Raw genomic sequence first — 26188 nt, 5'->3', positions numbered from 1 at the left:
ATATAAAATAATCATGGAATGGTTTGGGTAGGAAACAGACCTTAAAGTTCATCTCAATTCCATCCCAGCCATGGCAGGGACACCTCCCACTGTCCCCAATGTCCAACCTGGCCTTGGGCACTGCCAGGGATCCAGGGGCAGCCACAGCAAATCTGGGAATTCTATCCCAGCACATCCCCACCGTCCCCAGGGAAGAATTTCATCCCAAAATTCAATCTAAACCATCTCTCTTAGTTTGAAGTGATTCCCCTTTGTCACTCCATCCTTTGGAAATCGTCTCTCTTCATCTTTCTTGTCAGCTCCCTTCAGGTACTGGAAGGCCACAATTAGATCACCCTAAAACCTTCTCCAGGCTGAGCAATCCCAGTTCTCTCAGCCTTTCCATTCCCATGGGAGAACTCTTTGTTGTCATCCCTGTGGCACAGCTCACTGCCATTGTCCTCCTACTGTCTGGACAACCCTTGAGTTCTGGAGCCTTCTTGGGACACCCTAAGGGCTACTTTGACTCCACTTTGTGGCAGAGTCCAACACAAAGCTCAGATCCTTCCCAGCCTTGTGCTCCATGGCTTGGGGACACAGGGGCTTTGCCCTCCTGTGCCACCCTCATGGGGGACAATAACACCTTGAGCATGGGGGTGTTGGGCTGCAAGACAAGCCCATGATGAGTTCTGGGGCTGTGGCTCCATCTCCCTTGTACTCCCCACCTCTGTGCCCCAGCTGTGTGTCCCTCAAGAGGTGGCAGAGGTGGCAGCCTGTCCCCACAGAGGGTTGTGGCCTGGCTCTGCCTGCCCTTCCCTTCCCTTCACAACTTGCCATAGTGGGATTTTTTGCCCAAACAGGTCACCCAGATCTCCCTCAGCAAGCCTGGCACCTTCCTGGTGTTGCATTGTCGCCCTGATCCTTAGCCTTCTGATAATTGTTTACATATTTCCTTTGGAGTCTCTCAAAACAATGTAGATTGTTTTAATTTCTCTCTTGGTAAGGGACTTCTGAATTAACCATTGTAGTCAAAAAAGTGTTCCTCTCATCTGCCAATCCTCGACCAAATTCCTAATCCTATAAAAACCCTAAATCATAATAAACTGCCCCTTCTTTTCCTCACTTCAGCCTGACGGGTGAGTGTGGTTCTTTCCGTGTCCCTAACAGTGACATCCCATCTGCTCTTTTTCCATCATCTGTACATCAGAATCTTGTCCTGTGCTGTGCTCATTCCAAAGCTTTCTCTTTCCTGTTTGCCAACTGTGCCTGTCTTAGGTGAGTCATCCTGTGGGAACTCCCTCCTCTGCTACTGTTTGAGGCCCTTTATTGAATTAAATCCTGACAGATCCAGTCCTCTCCTCATCCATCTCCATCAATCTTAATCCCAGTCCCCACACCACAGAGACTCCCAGTGCTGCTCCCCACACCCTGACCCACAAACCTCTGGCTGCAAACCTTCCTTATCCATCTCCTTCCAGCTGAGGGAGAAGGATGTGTGTGGAGAAGGGGATTTCAAAATGAGTTTTACAGAAATCCTGAGGAGTTCCATGCCAGGATGGTGCAAGTCCATGTTCTTGGTGAACTTCTAAAGGTAAGGAAGTTCATCCATGTACCAAGAGCAGAACTTCCTGAAATTCAGTTCCATTCCACTAACACCCTCTGCTTTTTCCACCTCCAGGACATTCCCATACCAAATCCACACTGCTGTGCCCAGTCCGACACCAGACTGAGCCAGGCTTTCTCCTGACACTCGACACTTCAGCCATTCTGCACTGGGTTTATTTACAAACAAACACAAGTTGGGATCCTGCAGACTCTGATTTAAATCTCTTTATTTTTTACAAAAAATACATTTTAACAAGTAAATAGAAACCATTTCCATAAGTCCACCGTTGTCCAAAGTGTAAATGTACATTGTAAATTTGCCATTTTTAATATAGACATGTGCTCTATTTTGCCAGTTGTCTACAAGAAATTCAGCTACAGTCTGATGAAATGTAATAAATAATGATTAAGAAATGGAAAAGCTACACACCAAGAAGTGGGAAATATAAACTTTGCAAAAGTCATACACAGTTATATTACAACCACCTCTTCCCAAATCAAACATTCAATTTCTCCTTTATAAAGTACAACAGTAGTGCATTCCCATTATTGGCATAGAGAGAGATCTTCCATAGAAATACTGTCCATGGAAAGAATTCCACTGGACTACAACTAAAAGGGACACCAAGGGATTAACTCAGGACAGTAGCAGTGCAAAAGCCAACAAAATTTTGGCTTTATTAAAAAAAAAATAGATATTTCCTATGAATTAACATACTGCACACTAATTAAATGATTTTTTTAAACTTTGTTTTTTATATTCAAGAGCAAGACCCATTTTTCTGGACAGCTCTTTGGGTGACCAACCCCACCACAGAGGAAAAGATGGACCTGCTGTCTTTGCCACCCAGTTTGTCATTCCCAATGATTTGGAAAGAAATCCCTGCAGCTGGCTGGGAATTTCTCTTGGTACCGTTGCTTCCAGGTTTTCCCATGTCCATGGAAAACTGGGAAGGTTTAGAGCACACAACTCTAAAAGGGGAGATGTGAAAAAGAGGAATTCCCTTTCCTTGTCTATAATAAAAACTGTCTAAAGCTGCTGAAGCTGAACATTTTCAGCTCTAGCTCACCCTGTAGTTTACACCACGGATAAAGAAACATCCCTCTTTTCCCAAGTGCTTCCATCCAACTGGTCCATTCCAGTTTTCAGTTTAAAACCCTTAAAAAAGAAACCTTTTTTTTGGGAGTACCACACAAATATTGCCCAAATATGGCCCAAATTCTCACCTACTACTTACATTTCTATCCCATGAATGCAACACAGAACACTGCTGGGAGCAATGGAACAACACCATGGGATACAACAACTCTGGGAAGGAAATCAAGGAAGTTCTGGGTTTTTGGGGGTTTTTTGCATTTCTAAGGTATTCCACTACTTTAGAAGAGGAAATACTCACAGGTAATTAATGCTCTTATAAGATCCAAAGTCAACCAAAAAGGTGTCTGTAGAAAAGTATTAAGATTCCTAATAGTAAAAATATCTGCAAATTTAATTACAAATACATTTCCAAAGCAAAATCCTTAATTAAGTACATCAGGGTGGGGAGTCAGTATTGACAGTGTTCCTTGAGGAGGAAGTGAACAGCTAAATGCAGAATATTTACACTTAGGAGAGATCCACCTATGTCAAATATATAAAGTGAAGCAGCCCTATTTACAGTCTGGAACCTACAGGTGATGTAATGGAAGATCAATAAAATTCTGCAAAACATGAGATTTTTTTTTTTTTAAGTACTGCTGATTTCATGCATTTGTTCCACCACTTGCCCCAAGATCTCATCCACCACGTCAATGTCATAATTCACTTGCTGCAGGTCCAGGTCAGGCATGATGGTGGCCAGGAGTTGTCCCACGTTCACTCGGAGAGAGCGGAGCTTCAGGCTGGGGACAGAAACGGGACAGGGTTAGATGGAGATGGAATTGTGTCCTCAGAGCTCACCTAACAAAGCTGGACTCATAATCCAGGCTGGAGATGCTCCATGACTCCAATAAACCAGAAAAAAAAAAAAAAAATTGGATGCAGGTAAAGATCACTACATTTATTTAGGAATAAAAGGGTTTTTTTAAGTGGAGAAACTATCAAGGTCCCTATTGGAGCATATTGAAAAAGACTAGTAGATTTATTTAGGAATAAAAGGGGTTTTTCCAAGTGGAGAGAGAAACTTTCAAGGTCCACATTGGAGCATATTGGAAAGCTCAATACATTTATTTAGGAATAAAAGGGTCTTTCCAAGTGGAGAGAGAAAATTTCAAGGTCCAGATTGGAGCATATTGAAAAAGAGCAATATATATATATAATTCCATTTATTTAGGAATAAAATGGTTTTTTCCAAGTGGAGAAACCTTCAAGGTCCACATTGGAGCATATTGAATATGATCAATACATTTATTTAGGAATAAAATGGTTTTTTCCAAGTGGAGAAACCTTCAAGGTCCACATTGGAGCATACTGAAAAGACCAATACATTTATTTAGGAATAAAATGGTTTTTTCCAAGTGGAGAAACCTTCAAGGTCCACATTGGAGCATACTGAAAAAGATCAATACATTTATTTAGGAATATAAAAGGGTTCTTAGCTAAGGTGAATGACAAAAAACTGATTCGGGTAATTGTGAGGCTGCCTCACATTCTAAAAGTGGGAGTTTGGGGTTGTTTCAAATATTTTAATAAATAATCTGGAGGGAATTTGTTGGAAGTTGAACTAACTTCCAGCTTCCTGAGGGAGTTTTCATTCAAGAAACAAGAACACTCAAATTATTGTATCTAGCTGAGATGAGGAGCTTTGTGTTTGCTTTTAGTGCTTAGATTTAGGGTTTTTTTAGCTGCATCAAGATTATTTCTAAATCCACCAGTTTTTCCAAGCTTCTCTTCAGTTTTCAGCTTGAAGGGGAATATTGCCTCAGATTCAAACCAATACTAACCTGAATTCCCATCTGAAATATTTCAAAATAAGCATTAGTACAATCCTTTAGCCCACACCACCTGTATTTCTCAAAGCAATATTAAGCCCTGGTATTTTTATCCATTTAGAAACCCAAACTACCACAACCCACTGGAACAAAAGGAGAGAAAACTAAGAGAAGAAGGCAAGAAAGAGGAGTTTGTCCAAAGTCTTTAAAATATAAATAGGAAATAAGAGTTATAGCCCAGGGAAAAGGTTGTGTTTTGGTTTCTTTCCTGGATGTCCTTGTTTTGCCATGAGCCATCCCTACTGTGGCCATTTCCTTCTACTCTCAGATCCTTTATCATCTCCATGACCAGTTCTCCCAGTGCTGCCATATCTCCATCAACTTGTAGGGCAAGTTACTTCCAAGTCCTGCATTTATTTGCTAATTTTTTAGTAAACACAAGTCAGAGCTATAAGGAAAAATATAATTAAATGCTGACAGATCATTTTTAATGTTGGCTCAAGACTGCAAGGGGTCTCTGGGAATGATCCAGCTCATTCTCCACCCTCTGCCAGGGTGTGCAGAGGTGGATCCAGGGCTTCCAGTGCTCAGCAGCAGGGAGGAGTCACTTCCCCTGCCCAGCAGGAGCTGGTTTGTGGCACCAGCAGAGAGCACTGCGGGCTCCCATTGCTCGGCCACTCCCCCGGCACCTCGGGCACCTCCCTGCAGCTGCTTTGCCAGGAGTTGGTTCCACTTCGTGCTCCTGCAGGGAAGCCACAGGTGCCCCTGTGGAATTTTCAGGGGCTTCTTTTCCAGCCCGTTATTGTCCAATTTGTCAAAAGTCTCTCAGCAGCAGCTCTGCCCCCTCCTGAGTTCCCTCCAATTTGGTGGCATCAGGAATTTATTGAGTTCATTTGGTTTGGTCATTTAGGCCACGAATCACAGAATCCCCAGGGTTGGAAGAGACCTTTGGGATTATCCAGTCCAACAATCAGCCCAAAATGCCATTCCCAAGGGCCACCTCCAGCCTCCTCCTGAACACTCCCCCAGACAGTGACTCCAAACCTCCCTGGGCAGCTCATCCCAAGGCCTGACCACTCTGCCAGGGAAATTTCCTTGCCCAATCTCCAGCCTGAGCCTCCCCTGGTGCAATTTGAGGCCATTTCCTCTCCTCCTTTCCCTGCCCCTCCTGGCAGGGACTTGTGCAGAGCCACAAGATCCCCCCTGAGCCTCCTTTTCTCCAGGCTCAGCCCCTTTCCCAGTTCAGCTGCTCCTCCCAGGATGTTTTCCAGCCCTTTCCCAGCTCTGTTCCCTTCCCTGGCCACACTCCAGCTCCTCAATGTCCTTTTCAAGTGGCACAGAACTGGACACAGGACTTGAGGTGCAAAAGCCTTTTCCATTCTTGGCCTTGCTGCTGATCCCCAGTTTGCCCTCAGTCAGCCCACGCTGGTTGTCCTTACTCCCTTTTGACTCTCATGGAGCTGCAGGTGGCTTCCAGGTAGATTTATTCCATGTTTTCCCTGGGACTGAGCCAGGATGGAGCTCCGTCTGACCTAAATATGGGTATAACAACTGCCTTTGTCCAGGAATGTTAACTTTTGGAGATAACCACAAGGCCCTCAGCTCCCTCTGAAATGCCTCTAATCTGATCCCAGGGATAAATTTGCTGAATTGGTCCTTTAATTGAGTCTCCTTTTATCCCAGGTGATGCTTCACCCCTTGGATTCTCCCCTGGCAGGGACCTCAGCTCACTCTGCTTCCACCTGTCTGGGTTTTTTTGTGTGTGTGTGTGCTATTTTCACTTCCCAAAGCTCCAAGTTTCAACCCTTTTTTTATAATTCCAAGACACACCCTGGGCCCTGATTCCACGGGATTTGCATGCAGCAAGGAGTTCTTACAGGAAAGTTTCCAATCCAGACTCTTCAGTTGATTCAAGACAGACAAACAGACCCTCAAAGTGAAGGTCATTACACAGTAGAAAACAATTGATCACCCTCTTTCCTGCCTCCCTTTTCTCTCCTTGGTTTGCAAGTTGTGTTTAGAAATTATACAACATTTTGGATATTTTCAGAAGTATCAGTTTGCCATTCTGTTGTGCAGTGGCCAATCCTGCTCAAAGAAATAAATCATAAATCACAAACATCACTTGATAAAAAAACAAAACCCAAACATTAGTTAGGAGTCACAAAAGGCGGTAGAAAAGAATTCTGAGCATCACATTTTATTATCATTATTATAACCTTCATCAAAACATTTCAAATACAACCAACAAACACAAAAAACCTTGGAAAAAAACATCTAAAAAGAACAAAACTGATACCTTTCTCCATCAGAAAAATTTACAGAGTCTTCTACATTACTGGTGGTAGAATCATTTGCACGTGCTACAGCCTGGGGGATTGAAGCTTTTAACTGAGCCAGCTCTGCCTTCAGCTCCTCACACTGACAGGCCATTTGATTCTTCTCCACTTCTAGGACTTCGATCTGCCAAGCAAAAGACAAAATAAAAGCTGTAAAAACCATCCAGAACGTGGTGGGGTAGAAATGCTGTGTAAGAAATGGAGGTGACTGGAGTGACTGGAGAGTTTTACCAGGCGTACCTCACTTTTGTACCTGTCTCTCTCAATGGTGCACTTGTCCAGCTGCCTGAAAACATCATCCAGCTGCACTGCCATCTCATCCACCTCGCTCTTGCTCTCGCCATCAGCACATTTGCTGCACTCAGTCTTTAGGTTCTGCAGGGTGTTGCACTGCTCCTTGAGCGTGGCTATTTCCCCCAGGGCCTGCTCATACAGAGCTGTCACCTCTGCCAAGCTCCTCCCCTCAGCCTTTCCTTCTCCAAAGGAGGGATCTGTCTCTGTTGCCTGATGGCACATTTCCTTTTTTACATATTTGTTATTCATCTCCAAGAGCTGCTGTTCCAGTGTTTCCACCTGTTTGGTTAATGCTTCACACCTGCTTTGGTACATTTCTTTTTCTTTGTTCGATAGCAGCAGCTGACTTTTCAGTTCGTTTTCCAGCTCTGCAGATGTGTCAGGGACACCATTGACCTTGTGCTGTTCCTTTTCCACGCTTGTCCCAGGAACCTGGACTGGGATGTCTTCCACCTCTTCCTTTTTCACCACCAGCTGTGGGAGCTCAGTCTGTGTTCCTGAGCTCAGCTGTTCATTTATTGCCTCTGAAGTGCTTGCACTGCAAGGTTCCCCCCCCAGGGGAGAGTCTTCCTTCTGCTTCTCCTCCTGATCCAAATTGATACATTCCGTTTTTACCACGGGAACATCAGCAGCATCTGCTGAAGGCTTTGGAGTGCTGCTCTCCTCTAAAATGATGACATCTTCATCATCATCCTCCTCCTCGTGGTTGTTGAATGTTTTGTCACTGAGCCGAGGTGTCTTTAGGGACACAGGTGTCACACAGCTCTGCGTCCTCCTTTTGAGGCTGAGGAGGAAAACATTAAAATCATCAGTTCATTTGCTTAAATGCTGCCAAATCATTTGTTTCCAACCATGTGCAGCCTTTCTCTGAACGCTGTTCAAAAATTACCACTCCAGAAAATCCCCTGCATGGGATTTTTAATTGGTGTAGCCAGAGTAAATTCCTGTAAAAACAAATGCCTGCCATCCACACACTCCCACGTTATTCTGACACAGACAGTATTCCCAGGAACATCCCCAGAAGGCTTCAGGAAAACAGCCTGTGGAGGACAGACAAATCACTGAAAAGATTTCCTTTTGTCATTTTCTTGCATTCACTTCTGTACTTGACAAAGTCTCCAAGCTCCTTTAACCTGGAGCTTCCCATGCTCCCAGAATTGCCACAGGAATTTCAGCAGCTGAAGCTGCCCCCAACACCATCATTTTCATTAAGTTATAAATTTTAGAAATAAACAGGAATCTCCTGTTTGTACAGGTGCACTCACCTGCTATCAGCATCCAAATGAGGGGAAGACACTTGAATTAAAATAGGCAGAGATCTTCTACCAGAAGCATCTGATGATTTGGGGATAATTAACCTTGGAAGAGCTTCCTTTGTATTTGGAGCTGAGAATGTTTTGAAGTCTTTACTTGAAGAAACAGGTGTTTTTAAAAGTATCTCATTGTTGACCTATAAGACAATGTAAGTTAAGAATGGAAATAAACAGATATTAGTAGATTCTTCAGGATAGATTTAAGCAGTTCTTTATATACCAACACCTAAAATTCTGACATTTCTACATCCAAGTACCTCCTTGAACCCAAGCTCAGGATTTTGGGATGAGAAAGGCTGACTAAACGACTGCACATCCCAGTTTTTCCTTTTAAAGTGCTGTGCAGAATCCCAGGCAAAAGCTTTTCCCAAACTGTGTCTCTGTCTGGAGTTTACCCATCAGACACATCCCTGGGAAAACTGCTCAGGGTTCACTCAGTTGACCCAAAATGAGCAATTATTTCACTTTTAGGAATTACTTTTGTGCTGGGGGAGATGTAATGGCACAGGAACAATAAAATGAAACAAACAGGTTAAAACAGCACATGCAGCATCTCCAGAAATGAAGTGATCTTAGGTCAGAAATTGACTTTGAATGGAACTGAAACTAAATCCCACTCAGGAAATTTGATTCTGAGTTACAATCCAGACATTCCCATCAAACACCTTGATGTGCATCTGGATTTAATCTGAATTTGAGTCTTTCCTTGCACAACTGTAGCTGTTCCATCTCTGTCTATCCCCACTTTTAAGGGCATATTTACTTTCACATCCTCATCACATCTCTGCCCAACAAATCCACTTTCAAGAATTGGGTGTCCTGCTATAAAAACAGCCACTAGTGAGTGACATCTCTTCTAGTTTTGGCTTTTGTCCCTCTCAAACTCCTTCCTAAGGGGAAAGAAATGGTGGATTTCCATCACTGGGCAGCAAAGAAAGGGGATTTGGGGTTTCCTCATGGTGAGGAAATGCTGCAGAGCCATCAGAGTAAAGCTGGGTGTTAAAGCAGACACTGGCAGGCAGGGCAGCCTCAGGAGTTACCTGGTGGTGGCTGTACTCCAGTCGCCTCTTCAGTTTCTCCCTGTCCCTGCACAGCAGCAAGGAAAAAACAGAAATGAAGAGCTCAGATTCAAACTGCTCATTCATTATAAAAACTAAATCTAAGCACTAAAAGCAAACAAATACTCTTCATCTCAGCTAGATACAATAATCCAAGTGTTCTTTGTTGAATGAAAATTCCCTCAGGAAGCTGGAAGCTTGTCTAAAGTTAGCTCAACTTCCAACAAGTTCCCTCTAGATTATTAATTCAAATATTTGAAACAACCCCAAACTCCCACTTCTAGAATGTGAGGCAGCCTCACAATTACCCAAATCAGTTTTTGTCATTCACCTTAGCTAAGAACCCTTTTATTCCTAAATAAATGTATTGATCTTTCTAATATGCTCCAACGTGGATCTTGAAAGTTTCTCCACTTGGAAAGAACCATTTTATTCCTAAATAAATGTATTGATCTTTTCAATATGCTCAGAATGTGGACCTTGAAAGTTTCTCCACTTGGAAAGAACCCTTCTATTCCTAAATAAATGTATTGATCTTTTCAATATGCTGCAATGTGGACTTTGAAAGTTTCACAGCCAAGGTCTCCTAACAGCCCTCAAAGTTTGCCTCTGGGACATCCCAAACTATTCCCACACTGCCAAATCCTGTGGAGCACCATCCCTCTGGGAGCTGGACTTTCACCCCAACTGCTGCACAGCTCTCCTTGCTGGCTTTTAGTGCTGAGAGCTTTGTAAAAATCTCCAGAACTCACTTTTTCTTGTAGGTTTTCTCGTATGTGGGATGTATTAAATCGTCATCCTCTGGTTCTTCTGGCACGCTGCAATCCCTGAGGGAAGGAAGGGGACAGGAAATAACAACAGAAGGAGCTGAACAGCCCCTGCTGCTCCCAGTGAGGGCTGGGAGGTGTCCCTGGGCCGTGTCTTTACCTGAACTGGGGGTCAGGGTTGAGGGAGCAGTACCACTTCTCTGGCAAGTGCTCGATTCCGTCCGGGAGCTTCCGCCATTTGAGGCACGAGTCACACTGCACCCACGTCTGGTCAGGCTGTTTCCTGGGGAAAAACACCCCAAATACATCAGCACCTGCACCTCAGACAGTGCTCTCACAGCAGGTAAAGCAGTGACAGGGTGTTCAGGTCTCTGCTGGCACTCACTGGATCTCCTCGACAGGCAGAGCTAAGGGATATTCCTCGTTTTTCTTGGTTTTCATCTCGTTCCAGTAATCGTTGAGCTTTTCTCCCAGTGCTGCTATTGTGAGTCTGCAAAGAGAGGAATTCAAAGACCACCTTGAATAATCCAATTCTGGCACAGAAAGATCCTTTATAAACTCCAGTGACAGAATAAGTGCCATTTATATAATGAAACACTTTAATATTTCTAATTGCATGAGAGCAAGAAAAAAGCTTTTCTTAAAGCTTTTCCTTTTATAGAAAGTTTTTGGTGGTTTTTTGGTTCTTTTTTTAATTTTATTTAGGAAAATTTAGGAAAAAAAAATATATATATATAAATATTTAGGAGAAATGAGGGATTGTCTCAAGTCACGTTTTTCAGCAGAGGAATTTCTGCAAATATGAGTCAGAATACAAAGAAATCAAGAGTGCTGTTGATGGACAAAGTAAATCCTGGAAGAGCTTCACCAGTTCAGCCTCAACCAGAGAATTCAAAAGGGCACAAAACCAACCCAGAACCTCACCCTGGTTTTGGCTGTGCCTCCACATCCCAAGTGCAAGTTCATGGCTATTCTCAGCTGATGTCCAAACTTTACAACAAAGAGCTGACAAACATTTGATCATTCAATGTGATATAAAGTCTGCAGTGTGATAAAAGGAGCAGCTCAGTCTCACTCAGGGTGATTTTCAGTTTTGTTTCCTGCTCAAGGTGCAGTTCAGGGATTCCCAGAACTGCCACACCCAGCAGGGAGAGGGGAGGAACAACAACAAAGCTCCCAGGTGAGCTGGAGGTGAGGACAGCCCCTGTCAGGCTGTGGAATTCACCTCTGAGCAATGCAGTGGATGAGTAACCAGGCCCAGCCCAGCCCCAGGCCATGAACCAACACAAATGTTTGTGCAGTGAACTCCTGTGAGCCAGAGCCTGGATCCAGGTCACCTCTGAACCCCAGGCTGGGATTGCTGACCCAGGGAGGGCAGAAATGGGCAGTGAGGCAGGGATGGGACCACACATCCCTTCTCTGAAGTGCAGGGAACCTTCCCATCAGGTTCACAACTTTCCAGCCCCAAAACAAAAACACCTTGTCAAAAGCCTGGAGCACTCCAGGCAGAAAAACCTTCGCAGAAGATGTTTCCAGTGTGGTATCACAGTGCCCACCCACATTCCAAGTGCTGGGGGTAAAATCAGAGGAAGTTGGGAAAGTTACACTCCCATTGGGACAGTCCTGAAATCAGAGGTGAAATGCAGTTGCTGCTTCCTGGATGGAATGCAGCTGGCATGGAAAATCTGTTCCTGGGTGAGAAAGAACAGAGCAGAGAGGGATGCCTGCAGGAATGGGAACTCCCTGGGACCAGGAGCTGATAGAACACACAGCAGCCAAGAAAGGAGAAGCTGTTTTGCTGCTGAAGCAGCAACTGGGGTGAAATCCCTTTCCTCAGATGAACTTATAATTTAATGCTAAGATTAACTCACACCTCCACCCCAAAGTTATGTCCAGGAACAACTGGATGTGGCACTCAAATGTTTGGAGGTCTTTTCCAACCTTAATGATCCTGTGATTCTTCCCACTTGTCTGGATATTGATTTAATTATATTCAGGACAGACAAATTGGGCAGAAAAATCTCAGATTTCCTGGGCCACTGACAGACAAATCAAATCCAAAGGATTGAGGAAAACTTCCTTTCATCTGTTTAAAAAACCCCCAAAAGTGGAAAACATTCCCTGCTCATTGTGCCTTGCCAAGGGCATTCCCAATTCCTGTTGGTGACACACACAGGAAATGGCTCAGGATCACCAATGTTTGCAATCCATGCCCAAAATTTCCACATTAAAAGCACTGATGGTTGGGGACATGGAAAATGCCTCCTCCTGCACAGCCAAAAAAAAAAACCAACCAACCAACCAACCAAACAAACAAAAAAACCCCAACAACCAGGTAAAAACATGGGAACAAGGTTGGTGTGGATATTGTGGGGAAAATATTTATAAGGAAAAAGACAAAAAGAAGGCAGATAAAAAATTGTCTAAAATGAGCTGTTTGCATTTAAAACAGGTTCGACCAGAACACCAGAAACTTTTATTCTTCCTATTAAAAGAAGCAGCTTAATCAAGTATTTCCCAGGAAATGGTAATACAGGATTAGAAAATGCAGATAAAAATACCTGTATTCATTGGTGTAGTCAAAATCTTGTTTGTTGTGAGTTGGTTTTAGGAAGTTGCATTCAATAATCCCAACGACACCCACGCCCATGTTGTTTGCCTGCAAGGAATTAAAGTTTATCAGGAAAATCAACACAAAATTCATGCCAATACTGCAGGAGTTTGCTGGAGGTAATAATTAACTGTATCTACATTGAATAAAAAGGATTTTCTGGCTTCTGTCTCCTCTCCAAGGAGAAAATCTTGATATAAACCCCTTAAGTAACAAATCCTCTGTTCCACTCTTTTTTTTTTTTTGTCCTGGAAGATGTGCTCAGATTCATATTTTTGTACTAAACAGCCTCAAAACAAACAATTTAATACAATTTTTAACTTCTGCACTCAGCAAAAAAGGTGATTTTATAAACTATACATCAATATCTTGCTTTCCATCCGTATTCTTTTTTAAAATAGGTGTTTGAATGAAATTTGTCAAGATGTTACAATATTGACAAATATTCATTTGTACATAAAATATTTAAAATATTTTGAAGCCTCAGTTTCTTACCTTTAACTGGCAGCCAACTCTTTCATAAGCTTTGATGAGTCTGTTTTTGTGGTACATCATTATTCCATAATGATCTTTGTTTCTGCAGTTAAACCCAAAAGTAATTCTGACTGTTTTGGCCTTTGAGCAGATTATTAAGGAAAAAAAAAAATAGAGTGAATCTCATGGAACACCAAAAATCAGAGTTATTCTGAGCAGGTCTTAGAGGTTTCTTTTCTTATATTGAGATAATTCCTTCAGTATGACTTAAAAAAAAAATTAAACCCAAAATAACCTAAGATTCATCAATATAACTGCAACAGAATCCAGTCACAGGATTCAGTTCTGCAATGGAAATATTCAAGGATACACTGAGAAATTTGGGTCTGTAAATATCCTTCTCAATGAAGGCCAAACTTTTGGAAACCAGCTGTGTTTTCACTTTCTGTCCTCTCAGGATGATCTGCATGGTTGGCTTCAGGTACAAAATACTGCAATAAGCCTATAAAACACACATGATTAAAATTCAAACATTTACACCCTCCAAAAATAAACTCAAATTTAAAATAAATTTAAAAATAAACCCCATTTTAAAAATCCAACACATACTCTTAGGGAGTAATCACTTTCTGGAACGATCTGGTCCAGCCTCTCCTGTTTTTTGTAGCCTCTTTTGCCTGTTTCATCCAAATCTTCAGGAATTCTGATGTCGTATTTATCCTTGTCAAAATCGAATTCTGGTCTGCCATTTTTATCTCTAAGAAGGAAGATGGGAAAAGGTATGAATTATAGGGGGGAAAAAAGCAAATACAAGAGGAGGTGTTGTGGTGGAACAAGGAAAGAAAGGAAAAAAAAAAGGGAATTCCTCAGAGATTTGCTAAAATACATATTTGAGTCCAGCTTCCCATTTTTTTTAAACTGCACACAGCTTGTTCCAGTTATTTTACACACAAAGAACCCCCAAATCCTTCTATGTTTGGATACACTGAAAAAAAAAAAAAAGTGAAATTAATGAGAGGTAAGAGACTGGATTTATCTTACTTCCTAAGATTCCAGATGATAATCCTGGTGCCTTTTTTCCCCATGATGGCATCCAGCTCTGCCAGTAATTTCTCCTCAGTAGAGAACAAGGAATGTGCCAGGATGGCCTTGAGGCTGTTCTTGCATTCTGCAAGATCACTGATCTGCCGTGGGCTCAGTGTTAAGGAAAAGGACTTGGAATGGAGTAAAGATTTCAGAAAATTAGGAAATTTCTGGACTCAGTTCCCAGCTTCTCATTCGAGCTTAAAGGTTTTAACCAATTACAGCATCTCCCAGAATTCTTTGGTTGATTCTCTCCAAGGAGAGAATCTTGCAATAAACATCCATAAAAGCAGCCAAGAATTTCCTTCAGGTGATGTTATTCCCCAAATTTGGGATGTACCCACAACTCCCACAGGATCACTGGGTTGGAAGAGACCTCCAAGATCATCGAGTCCAATCCAGCCCCAACACCTCAAACCACAGCACTGAGTGCCACATCCAGTCTTTCTTAAACACATCCAGGGATGGTGACTCCACCACCTCCCTGGGCAGACAATTCCAATACTTTATCACTCTTTCCCTAAAAACCTTTTTTCTGATATCCAACCTGTATTTCCCTTGGTGCAGCTCAAGGCTGTGTCCTCTCCTTCTGTCAGTGCTGCCTGGAGAGAGAGACCAACTCCACTGAGCACAGGCACCTTTCAGGGGGTTGTAGAGAGTGATAAAGTCACCCTTGAGTCTCCTTTTCTCCAGGATAACAACCCCAGCTCCCTCAGTCATTCCTCACAGGGTTTGTGTTCCCAGCCCCTCACCAGCCTCGTTCCTTCCTCTGGATGTGCTCAAGTGTCTCAATGTCCCTCCTAAACTGAGGGGCCAGAGCTGGACACAGCACTCAATGTCCATCCTAAACTGAGGGGCCAGAGCTGGACACAGCACTCAATGTCCATCCTAAACTGAGGGGCCAGAGCTGGACACAGCACTCAATGTCCATCCTAAACTGAGGGGACAGAGCTGGAGACAGCACTCAATGTCCTTCCTAAACTGAGGGGCCAGAGCTGGAGACAGCACTCAATGTCCTTCCTAAACTGAGGGGCCAGAGCTGGACACAGCACTCAATGTCCTTCCTAAACTGAGGGGCCAGAGCTGGACACAGCACTCAATGTCCTTCCTAAACTGAGGGGCCAGAGCTGGACACAGCACTCGAGGTGTGGCCTCACCAGTGCCCAGTCCAGGGGCAGAATGACCTCTCTGGCCACACATTCCTGATCAAGGCCAGGAGCCATTGGCCTTCTTGACCACCAGGGCATTCTGCTGGCTCATGTCCAGCTGCTGTCACCAGTCTCCCCAGGTCCCTTTTCTCCTTGGACACTGTTCAGCCACACCATCCCCAGCCTAGAGCCCTGCAGGGGGTTATTGCGGCCAAAGTGCAGGACTTGACACTTGGACTTACTAAACCTCATCCTAATGAACACTGCCCACCCATCCACCCACCCAACCAACCACTTTTCACGGAGAACGCTGCAAGGATATGCTGGTTGGTGAAGGTGATGATGGGCACCATGACGTGCTCTGCCTTGGTGGCCTCCAGGAAGGTCTGGGACAGCATGCCCACGCTCATGGTGTCCCCGTTCTTGGTGAAGACGATGGCGTCCTTGCCCAGGCGCATCGAGCCCGACTTGAAGCCGTTCCCGTAGAGCCCCACTGGGACCCGCCCGTTCATCACCGACTTCTCGCTGAAGCCGAAGCTGCAATGTGGAAAACGTCAGGAAAATGAAAAATATCCTTAGAGGACACAAAATGAAGGACACCCACACAGTCAGCTGTCAGGGTGTCTTGGGTTTTTATAACCAAAAAAGTGTTTGTTCTGTTCCATCTGTTGAAACCTCTTTGGGAGGTGTTTTTTCTTTAACTGTTGTAACTCCAGGAGAGAGGGGGTGACTCTCTTTCTGATAACAAGCCAGCTGTTGAGACCTGGTGGAGTATTCTTTCTTATTTCTGTTCACTCTTCCACTACCTCCAAGAAGATATCTTCTGTTAATGGGCCATTAAAGCTCACCAATGACATGATACAATTCATCATCCTATTGTGAGATGCTCCACCCGGGGAGAAGGAGCCAAACAATTTCCACCCAGATAAAAAGGAGTCACAAACTCTCCCAAATGAAGACTGGACATATCTCTGGACTCCTGGCTTTACAGGACCATCTCTGCTTCCAACAGGACACATTTGCCACTCCAGGAGGGCTGACTTTGGACTGTTTCCATCACCCTGACTAACAGGGTGTCAAGGTTGTATTTCTGACTCTGTCAGGGTTTTTCTAGGATTTCTTGTTTGTTTGTTTTCTTATTCTTTTGTACTACAACATTTTTATTTTTAAAATATCCCTAGTAAAGAACTGCTATACCTATTCCCAAGAATCTTTGCCTGACAGCCTTTTAATTGCAAATTTATAATAATTTGAAAAGGAGGAGGGGGGAGCTTACATTCCAAGGGAGACTCCAATCTTCCCTGGCAGACACCTGTCTATTTAAACCAAGACACAGGGCAAAAAGAGGGGTGTTTATTTTTTGACCTTGATTTATATAGATTTTTGACAATAACCAGGGATTGGAGGATGAAGGTTGTCACCTCTCCAACCACACTGGTCAAACTAGAAGTCTATTAATTGTCTCTCCTCAAGAGAGCTATGAAAAACAACCACTTTGTTTACACGACAATCCTCAAGAAACTCTGCTACAAAAATGCAAACATCAGAAGGCTGAAAAAGATCAGAGCAACAGAAAAAAATCCCTGGAAAACTTGAGGGTTCAAGAGATAAAAGTGCTGGATTTTGTGGGCCTGATTGACGCTGTTTTACACAGACTCTGAGCTTCAGAAGCTGAAAATGACTCCTTTATTTTTGGGATGTGTCTCCCTTTTATACTATTTTACACAGACCAATCTGATTGGTGAAACAAAGACAAACTTCTTCAATCACATTGGTCAGACCAGAAGGACATCAAGAAGAAGTCCCTCCTAGGAAAAGGAATGAAAAACAAAGATACAGTTTACAAAAATATTTCTCCTGTTTACAGAAAATTCCCTGGGAAAAGAATTTCAGAAAACCAAAACACCTCAGGCACAGAACCAGGACTCCTGATATTTCTGGGCCTGAGAGATTTCAGCCTGCTGGCAGCTGCTGACTTTTTCCCAAGGAAAAAACTCTCAAGAAAGCTTCTTCTCAAAACAATTTTGGCAAACAACTCTCCTTTCTCAGAACAATCTTTCTCCAGGTGGTGTTTTGCTGTTTCTCCAGTTTAATCAATGGGATTAGAGAGGTGTCGTTCCTATTCACCAACCATGTTCAGTCTGTATGGGAACACCTTATAAAAAGTAGTAAGATTAGACAATAAAGATATTTTTTCTGTGCTCTTTGCCTTCTGAAATATTTGAAGTCTTTCATCTTTCTTTTGTGTCTTACAGCAACAGGACTTGGCAAATTACTCAACCCAATTACTCAGGGACTGCTGAACTATTAAATCCTAAAATCACCTGGACAAAGCTGCTAAAACCACACTTGAGAAAATCTTTTAAGTATGGAACAGAAATATCAAGTGTGGAATTAGGTGAAAAAGCATTCTTATGGGATTCTGATAGTTATCCTGCAGTTTCACAATAAATACTAATAAAAGCCCCTAACCCTGTCCCCCCTCCACTTTTTCCCCCTCTCTGCTTCCTAGAAAATATTTGATCCACAAATTTTCCAATTCCGTATCACATTTCAAATAAAACAGGGAATTACATGTGGAATTTAGAAAGCTATTAGTTATGGTATCTAACAGAAAAAATAACAGTTTGGATTCAAGCTTGCTCAAATTTAAATCTGCAGGCAAAGCAATTTTTTACACTAAGAGAAATTGCACAGAAAGCTTTTTGCTGCTGTAGAAATCAGAGGAAAAATCAGTTCCAACCCTACAGAATATTTAAAGATAAACAGACGATTACTTAAAAAGTAGAAAATTAATTATTTTTTCTACAATACATTTTATTATTAATATTCAAAGGGTTTGAGCTCAATCTCCCTTTTTTCTCTCATTCTCTAATTTAAGCTAAAGCAATTAATAATAATAATGATGATGATGATAGTAAAAATGAAATATTGGAATTCTCCTTATCTCCACTAGCAGGCACTACAGAGTTTCCACAGCATGAAGGGAAGGCTGAGAGAAAGGATAAAAGGAAATTATGAGGTCAAAGTTCCCTGACCAAGTTACAGGGAAGCTTTAGCAGCACCTGCCTGCTCTGGAGTCTCCCCTGGACACTCAGGACCATCAGAAATGCTGAATTTATGAGCAAAACCAGTGAATTACGAGGAACAGGAACAAACTGAGCAATGAGAGAAGCAGGAGAGGTGAGGAGAGTGCCCACCTGAGCATTTTGTGCAGTTTCTCCGAGTTCATGCCGTTTCCATTGTCGGTGAAGGTCAGGCAGATGTGCTCGTTGATGACGGTTTTGTCGATCCAGATCTGCTTGGCGCTGACGTCGGGGTCGTACGCGTTATCTGGGGGAAAAGAAAACACCAGGGGAGACCAGGAAACAAACACTCAGCTCAGTGAAAACACAGTTTGAAATAGATCAGAGAGTGAGGATGGAAGAGCTGCATCCAGCCCAGGAGAACATCACCCAAACCAATACAAAAGTCCCCAAATTATCAATGACAACACCACGGAGCAGCTCCCAGGAGAAGAGAAAATGAAACCAAGCCAAGGTTCCAGTTTCATTTCCTGCCTGCAGAGCAGCTGGTGCAGTCCCTGCACTGAAAGGAGCTGCAAAATGCTTCAGACTCAACTTTCTGTTTACAGGATGTGAGAGAGTCAAACAGGAGTGAAACAGAAACCAGGGCTCCACAAAGCCAACCTCAGCTGCCCCACAGCATTTTCTTCCACCTCTTCCACCTCATCCCTTGGGATTTGGGAGGAGAAGAAGGTTGGGATGTGATGGCACCTCTGCCTCACTGCCTGTTCTCTGCAGCTTCAGCTGAGAGACAGAGAACAGCTCAGGCCAATAAGAGGAACCACAGCTGGGCAGGGTTCTTCCTAGAAACTTTAAATCCAAATTGCAACACAGTGAAATATTGCATAAAATGTATTTCAGCCTCACAAAAGAGGATGTACAGGTACAACTGAAAGTTTGGAAGGATTTGGAGTGTGAAAAGAGCTGAGATGATTTAACAGACTGTGCTCCCAAAACAGCCACAGGCTCTGGTTTCCTCCTTTGGGACAGCTTTGGGCTTATCCAGCCGAAAAAAAATCCCTGTTTTCTTCTGAGGAGGGGAAAAAGGAAAGAAAGGGAGGGGGGAAAAGAAAGAAAGGGAGGGGGGAAAAGAAAGAAAGGGAGGGGGGAAAAGAAAGAAAGGGAGGGGGGAAAAGAAAGAAAGGGAGGGGGGAAAAGAAAGAAAGGGAGGGGGGAAAAGAAAGAAAGGGAGGGGGGAAAAGAAAGAAAGGGAGGGGGGAAAAGAAAGAAAGGGAGGGGGGAAAAGAAAGAAAGGGAGGGGGGAAAAGAAAGAAAGGGAGGGGGGAAAAGAAAGAAAGGGAGGGGGGAAAAGAAAGAAAGGGAGGGGGAAGTGTGACCAGAGGAGTTTCTCCCTTTGGCAGCAGCAAGGTGCTCAATCAGCTTGGCTGGGGTCCCAAGCCACACCTTTATTTTGAGGAACCAGCTCAGCATTCCCTGCCTGTGGAAAAGGCAAACATTGGAGGTGTCCAGTTAACTTCTGCTCAAAATCAAAGGCAAGATGATCAACAGGAGCCAATAAATAAACAGATCAGCACAAGCCCCAGGTCATTCAGGTAGCAAGACCAGAACAAAGAACAAAACACTGAGGATGTTCAGCCAGGTCTTTCCCCTGCTGGAAAAAGGTTTTGTAACCAGAAATAAGAATCATTCCAAGGTATTGATCACCTACCTATGAGCTCTGCAATTGCACTGAAGGGCCAGGTGTGGCTGGTGGAGTTGGTGTGCAAGAACTTGGGGCACAGCTGGAATAAAGCACAAGCAGGGGCATTAGTTTGTGCTCTCAAAGGCAGAAACCTGCTTCTGGTAAAGAAAGGAAGATATTTCATGATGTTGGTTTGGACAACACCACCAACAGGCTGTAATTGAATTGATTTCTGGGTATTGGAATACTAATACAGCTCTTGGAGAGGAAATTCAGCATACTCTGAGCATGGGTTGTCATCCTAAGAGTCTTTATAAAAATATAAATAACCATTGCTATCTAACGATGCCAGAGACTACAGAAAACATCAAAGCCATGGGCCAAACCAGTAACAGAAACTCTCAGATGTCAAAAACTCACAGGATTCAAACTTCATGTGAAGAGTGAGCAGCACCCAACACTCTCAGTGCTCACAGTGACCAAAATCCCCTCTCAGACCCTCTCCAGGGGTGCTTTGTGCTTTTACCAGTTGGATCTCACACATTTGGTGTACACACTGCCAGAATTAGATGAAAATATGCAAATAAAGCACCTTTTTATGGGATGTGACTTGGAGATGTTAGTGACAAAAGAATTGCCAAGCAGCCCCAGCCCAGGCTCACATATATTCACTTCAAGGCTTGGAAAACCAGAAGTAAATATCCATATGAGTTAAGGACCTGTCCATGCAACATTTGGAGAAATTTTAACTGCTGCAGCTGACACTTGTGTTTGCATTATCCCTGAGGAAATCCATGGTTACACTCCTTTAACACAAACCCCCTTTGCACAGATTTGCTCAAGCCAGAGTTGTGGTGATGGCAGGAAAAAAGCAGCACCCATGGACACAAAACACTGAAAACAGCCCAGAACATAATCCACGTTGTTATACAGAGAAAACCTGAGAGATAATTTAAAATACTGTGTACACATCCACATTGCATGATTTTCCCCAGAGTTACTCACTGACAAGCACTTCTGTGAAGGTATGAAGTGTAAACAAAAGTCAAGTGTAAATCAAACAAAAGCAAGCAGGCACTTGAAAGCTCCAAGGTGAAAAGGAACGATGCAGAAGGCAAATCTTAGAGGAAAGCACAGGGGAGAAGCAGCAGCTGAGGCTCAGAGCTACAGGGAAGTGCCAGGAGCTGTCACCTCTGAGCTCAGGTCACAGAGCAGCAAATGACACATTTCCAAGTGTAACTTAATCCCTGCCTTTCCCCATGGAGCAGCAGTGGGAACAGACACCATGATCCCTGTCACCATCTGTGCCACCGAGCTCCAGGTCTGCAAAATCTGGTGCTGGGAGTCAGCCCGAGCCAGGCTGCTCCCAACAAATGTTTTCAAGGAATTCTGAATCCAAAAAGGGAAATTTCTCTGGGGTATTCATGGAAATCTCTCATGTGCTACAGCAAAAATGATTTTTGGATTTCTCTCCTGTGGTGTACAGGAGCTCAGAGGATCCTCAGAGTGATTCTCTTCACTCTCACAGAGCTGGCAGCATCTGCTCCTCTGTTTTCTAAGCTTTGGGATCAAAATCTACCAGAAACAACTGGTTTTTGGGGGAGGGTTTTCCCAACTGAAATCCTTCCCTGTCAAAACAAAACCAAATTGAAAAATCCCAGCTCACCACAGGGATGCACGTTCAGGGATTTGGCATCTGCTCAGCTCCCTGCTGAAACACTGAACAGCTCCAGCCACCCAGAAGGCTGGAAATGCTGAATTCCCTGCTGGATTCCCTGGAATATGGACTTGGTAAGAAGTCCTGACTGTGGTTTTGACAGAGGCACCAACTCACACTTGGGAATCTCATGGAATCCTTGATCCACCTTGTCCCCAGCCCAGAGTGTCACATCCAAGCTTTCCTTGGACTCCAAACCTCCCTGGGCAGCTCTTTCCAAGTCCTGATCACCCTTTCCAAAAAGAAAATTCCTTCTGAAAAGGAAGAAGCACCTGCCCTGACCACCAGAAAGAACCTCAGTGGCACCATCACCAATAAATGTCTTTTTTTTTTGCCAGTGAACCAAATCATTCTGTGTGTGCACAGAAATCAAACCTTGCCTGGGGAACACAACAGCTCCACCCCCTCATTTCACTGCTGGGAATCCTGGAAACATCACAGGAATTGTGCCTTTATTCTCTCTGGATCACTGGGAATCCTGAAAACATCACAGGAATTGTGCCTTTATTCTCTCTGGATCACAGGGAATCCTGGAAACATCACAGGAATTGTGCCTTTATTCTCTCTGGATCACTGGGAATCCTGAAAACATCACAGGAATTGTGCCTCTATTCTCTCTGGATCACAGGGAATCCTGATAACACCACAGGAATTGTGCCTCTATTCTCTCTGGATCACAGGGAATCCTGATAACACCACAGGAATTGTGCCTTTATTCTCTCTGGATCACAGGGAATGCTGAAAACATCACAGGAATTGTGCCTTTATTCTCTCTGGATCACTGGGAATCCTGGAAACATCACAGGAATTGTGCCTTTATTCTCTCTGGATCACTGGGAATCCTGGAAACACCACAGGAATTGTGCCTTTATTCTCTCTGGATCACAGGGAATGCTGAAAACATCACAGGAATTGTGCCTTTATTCTCTCTGGATCACAGGGAATCCTGAAAACATCACAGGAATTGTGCCTTTATTCTCTCTGGATTACTGGGAATCCTGGAAACATCACAGGAATTGTGCCTTTATTCTCTCTGGATTACTGGGAATCCTGAAAACATCACAGGAATTGTGCCTTTATTCTCTCTGGATCACAGGGAATCCTGGAAACATCACAGGAATTGTGCCTTTATTCTCTCTGGATCACTGGGAATCCTGGAAACATCACAGGAATTGTGCCTTTATTCCCTGGATCACTGTTTGGGGGAGTGATCCAGAAAATAAAGGCTGGATATTTGGGAAAGGCTGGAAGGTGTTCACAGGACTGGGAATTGTAGCAGGTGCAGGAAGGGCTGGAAGATGAGAACTGGAACAAATGAGCTCTTGGCTCTCACAGCTCCCATCCCTCAGCAAAAGGAAATTCATGGGAAAAGTGACCTCAGAGCAGAGAGCACAGCCTGAGCACAGAATTCCAGCTTTGGGGTGGAAGGGACCTTAAAGCCCACCCATTCCAAGCCCTTTCCAGCAGAGCAGGATGCTCCAAGCCCCATCCAAGCCTGGCTTTCACACGAGGGCACAAAACCAGATTAAAGCCCAGGAGGACAATGCTTTAAGGCCACCAGTTTTGTAGTTTCCCCCAGAGCAATCCAGCTGTCAGCAACCACTCCCTAACTCCTGATGAACTCATCGAGAGATATTTAAATCCTTTTGTGCCCCTCACACTTCATTCATCAATGCAGCACTTTAATTAGCTCATAATTAATTGAGGCTCAGTAAGAGCTGAACACTCACTAGGCCAATCCAGCTGTTTTGCTCGCTCAGCCAAACATATTTCATTGCTAAGTGGGTTTTGTTTAGTAATTCCATTTTTTCTGCCGGGCCCAAGTGCAGCCAAAGACAACCCCAAACCTCCCACTCCTTCCAGCTGAGCATTTCTGGGACTCAGCTGTCCTGAGAACAGCATCTCCTGCACTTACAGCCAGCAAATATTGAAGAATAAAGTAGTTTCTCTCTTAAAAACTACAGGCACATTCAGGAATTTCAGTTTTCCAAGCAAACCTGAAGTGGAGATCCCGAAGTGTGCACAAATTCCAAATCCCTGCAGAGTTTGCATCAACTTAGGAGCTCATTGCTTGCACATAATAATTTTTTTTTTTGTTGTGTTACCCATCATCACTACAGTAATTCATGCATTTGAGTGAAAAATGGGATTTATCCTGCATTTATTTAAGAACTTCTTGGGAACAATACTGTCATTTTCATGGAATTATTTAGGTTGGAAAAGCCCTCCCAGCCCAGGGAGTCCCACCTTGTCACCTGAGTGCCACCCCCAGGGATGGGCACCCCAAACCTCCCTGGGCAGCTCTTCCCAAGGCCTTTCCATGGGGAAATTCCTGCTGAAACCTCCTGAGATTTCTCCTCTCCACCCACACAATCCCAGGGCTGTTCAATGAGCCCCATCGAGGGGCAGATCCCGATTAAAAACCGCTCCTAAAACATCCACCTGGATCATTTTCCCCTGAGCTGCTTCATCCTTCAGCTGGACAAAAACATTGCCAAGAGCGGGAGAGAAATGCCAGCGTGGGAAGGAATTCCCAGCCCCTGAATGCACAGGGAATATTTTATATTCCCTAAGATTTGTGACCATCAGTTCCCCCCAGCATTCTCTGCATCACAAAGCCTTTTAAAAACCTGCATCAGCTGCTTCACCTGAGCCATTTAAAAAAAAAAACAAAAAAAAAAACAAAACAAAAAAGCCCCAAAACCCTACAAAACCCACAGCTTTCACTGAAAAGCCACTGAATGCAAGTTCTCAGCCGTGCATGCAACAGGCAAAACCAAAGAGAAGCCTGAAAATAACTCAGAAAGTGACCAAGATCTTGTTTCCTTTGTGCCTCTGAGAGTTCAGCTCGGGAAAGTAATTTCAGCCTAAGAAAGATTTTTGGATACTTTTTCCTCTCAAAAAGACCAATAATATGCCCAAAAAGTAATAATAAATCCAAATCTTTATCTATAGAAGCAGGACAATAAAATAATCACACAAACTTTTGGATTTCCAAACACTTGCAAGAATTAAAGGCGTGAAATCAATTTTTTTTTAAAAAAAAAGGAATTTTGGAACTGCGAGGAGATGATTTTTAGAGCTCATCTCTAGAATTCAGGGCAGCTTTTATTAGGGTAATATAAATTCATATTAAGGTAAGAGAAATTGATACCCGAACACACCTTTTCTCACTCAAATATTTGACAAGTTACTCATCGTAGTAACTCCTGCTCCTTTCCACCGCTCTATAAACCAGGCAACGAGCCAAGTACAGCTCTAGGTGAGGTTTAGAGGCATCAACTTGAGAAAAAACATCCTGTTTTACCCGAAAAAACAGCTTTAACTTCATTTATATCAGCACAAACAAACGACCCGACAGCCACTGAAAAAAATCACAACACGGCAGCGTTTAACTGCGCCAACAACTCATCTTCCCCTCAGACGTAATTAGGGTTAAAAAGTAATTAGGCCGCCCGCAATAAAAGTAGTTAAGGTTTGAAGTTATAAGTCGGCAATTAGAGGTCACCAGAAGGGGCTGGGAAATCCCGCCTCCAAAACAACCCCGAGCCCACCCCCAGCCCTCACCTTCCGCTGGGCACAGCCTGGCTGGACACATGTAAGTTTAATTTCTCAAGATTTGAGGTGGGATAAAGGCGGCAAAACCCCCTTTTTCCCCACGTTCCCCCCCGGAGAGACGCTGAGGGGAGTGACCCCGCGGCTGCCCAAGGCCAGGGGGCTCTGAGGCAGCGGTGCAAAGCGACCCTTTCCCATGGCAGCGGGTTGGAAGGAGCCCGGTCCCTCAGGTGCCGTCCCCTGGTGTCTCTCTCCCCCCGGGGGTCCCGCCGCCCGCCCGGACTCACCGCGCTCAGGCGGATCCCGCCCTGTGTTTTCGCCGCCATCTTCGGGCCGCGGCCCCGCGCGCGCTTCCGCCTCCCCGCGGCCCCTCCGCGCTTCCGGCACCGGGAGCGCGCGCGCGCGCTAAGGGGGCGAGGGGCGGGGCTTTGTGTGGAGAGACCACGCCCCCTGTGGATGGGCGGGGCCGGGGCTGAGGGCGCTGTGAGGGGAATGGAGGCGGAGCGGGGACGTGGGGTGGTTTATATATGGAAAAAGGGTTTGGGAATGACCCAGTGCAGCTGTGCCTGAGCCTCGAGTTGTCGTCTAGCTCAGAGTGCTGAGTGCTGCCTCCAGGGATGGGTGGTCC

The 26188-nt window shown here is 44.1% G+C and overlaps 1 protein-coding gene across 1 annotated transcript; it reads right to left on the bottom strand.

Annotated features, from left to right (window-relative positions):
- Window positions 1-1794: 1794 nt before the first annotated feature.
- Window positions 1795-25930, bottom strand: MORC3 (MORC family CW-type zinc finger 3). Its single transcript, XM_083884413.1, has 17 exons — window positions 25848-25930; window positions 20316-20388; window positions 18782-18914; window positions 15884-16118; window positions 14392-14534; window positions 13960-14107; window positions 13721-13852; window positions 13372-13491; window positions 12827-12924; window positions 10651-10755; window positions 10426-10548; window positions 10251-10325; window positions 9481-9526; window positions 8393-8577; window positions 7074-7911; window positions 6794-6957; window positions 1795-3465 (listed from the first exon to the last, which is right to left on the bottom strand). The coding sequence occupies exons 1-17, from the start codon at window positions 25884-25886 to the stop codon at window positions 3312-3314; spliced, it is 2811 nt and encodes a 936-aa protein (XP_083740539.1). The 5' UTR covers window positions 25887-25930; the 3' UTR covers window positions 1795-3311.
- Between the last annotated feature and the right edge of the window lie 258 nt (window positions 25931-26188).

The sequence above is a fragment of the Zosterops lateralis genome (genome assembly GCF_965231275.1).
Source record: "Zosterops lateralis genome assembly, chromosome: 2".
Classification (NCBI taxonomy): domain Eukaryota; kingdom Metazoa; phylum Chordata; class Aves; order Passeriformes; family Zosteropidae; genus Zosterops; species Zosterops lateralis.
This window is presented reverse-complemented; position numbering and strand designations above follow the sequence as displayed.

Coding starts and splice junctions, on each gene's coding strand:
- MORC3 (XM_083884413.1), bottom strand. CDS start 25,886: ATGGCGGCGAAAACACAGGGCGGGATCCGCCTGAGCGCG. Junction 13,492..13,720: donor ACAGACCCAAATTTCTCAGT/GTATCCTTGAAT, acceptor ATCTGCTCAAAG/GCCAAAACAGTCAGAATTAC. Junction 7,912..8,392: donor CATTTGGATGCTGATAGCAG/GTGAGTGCACCT, acceptor TTTCCTCCTCAG/CCTCAAAAGGAGGACGCAGA.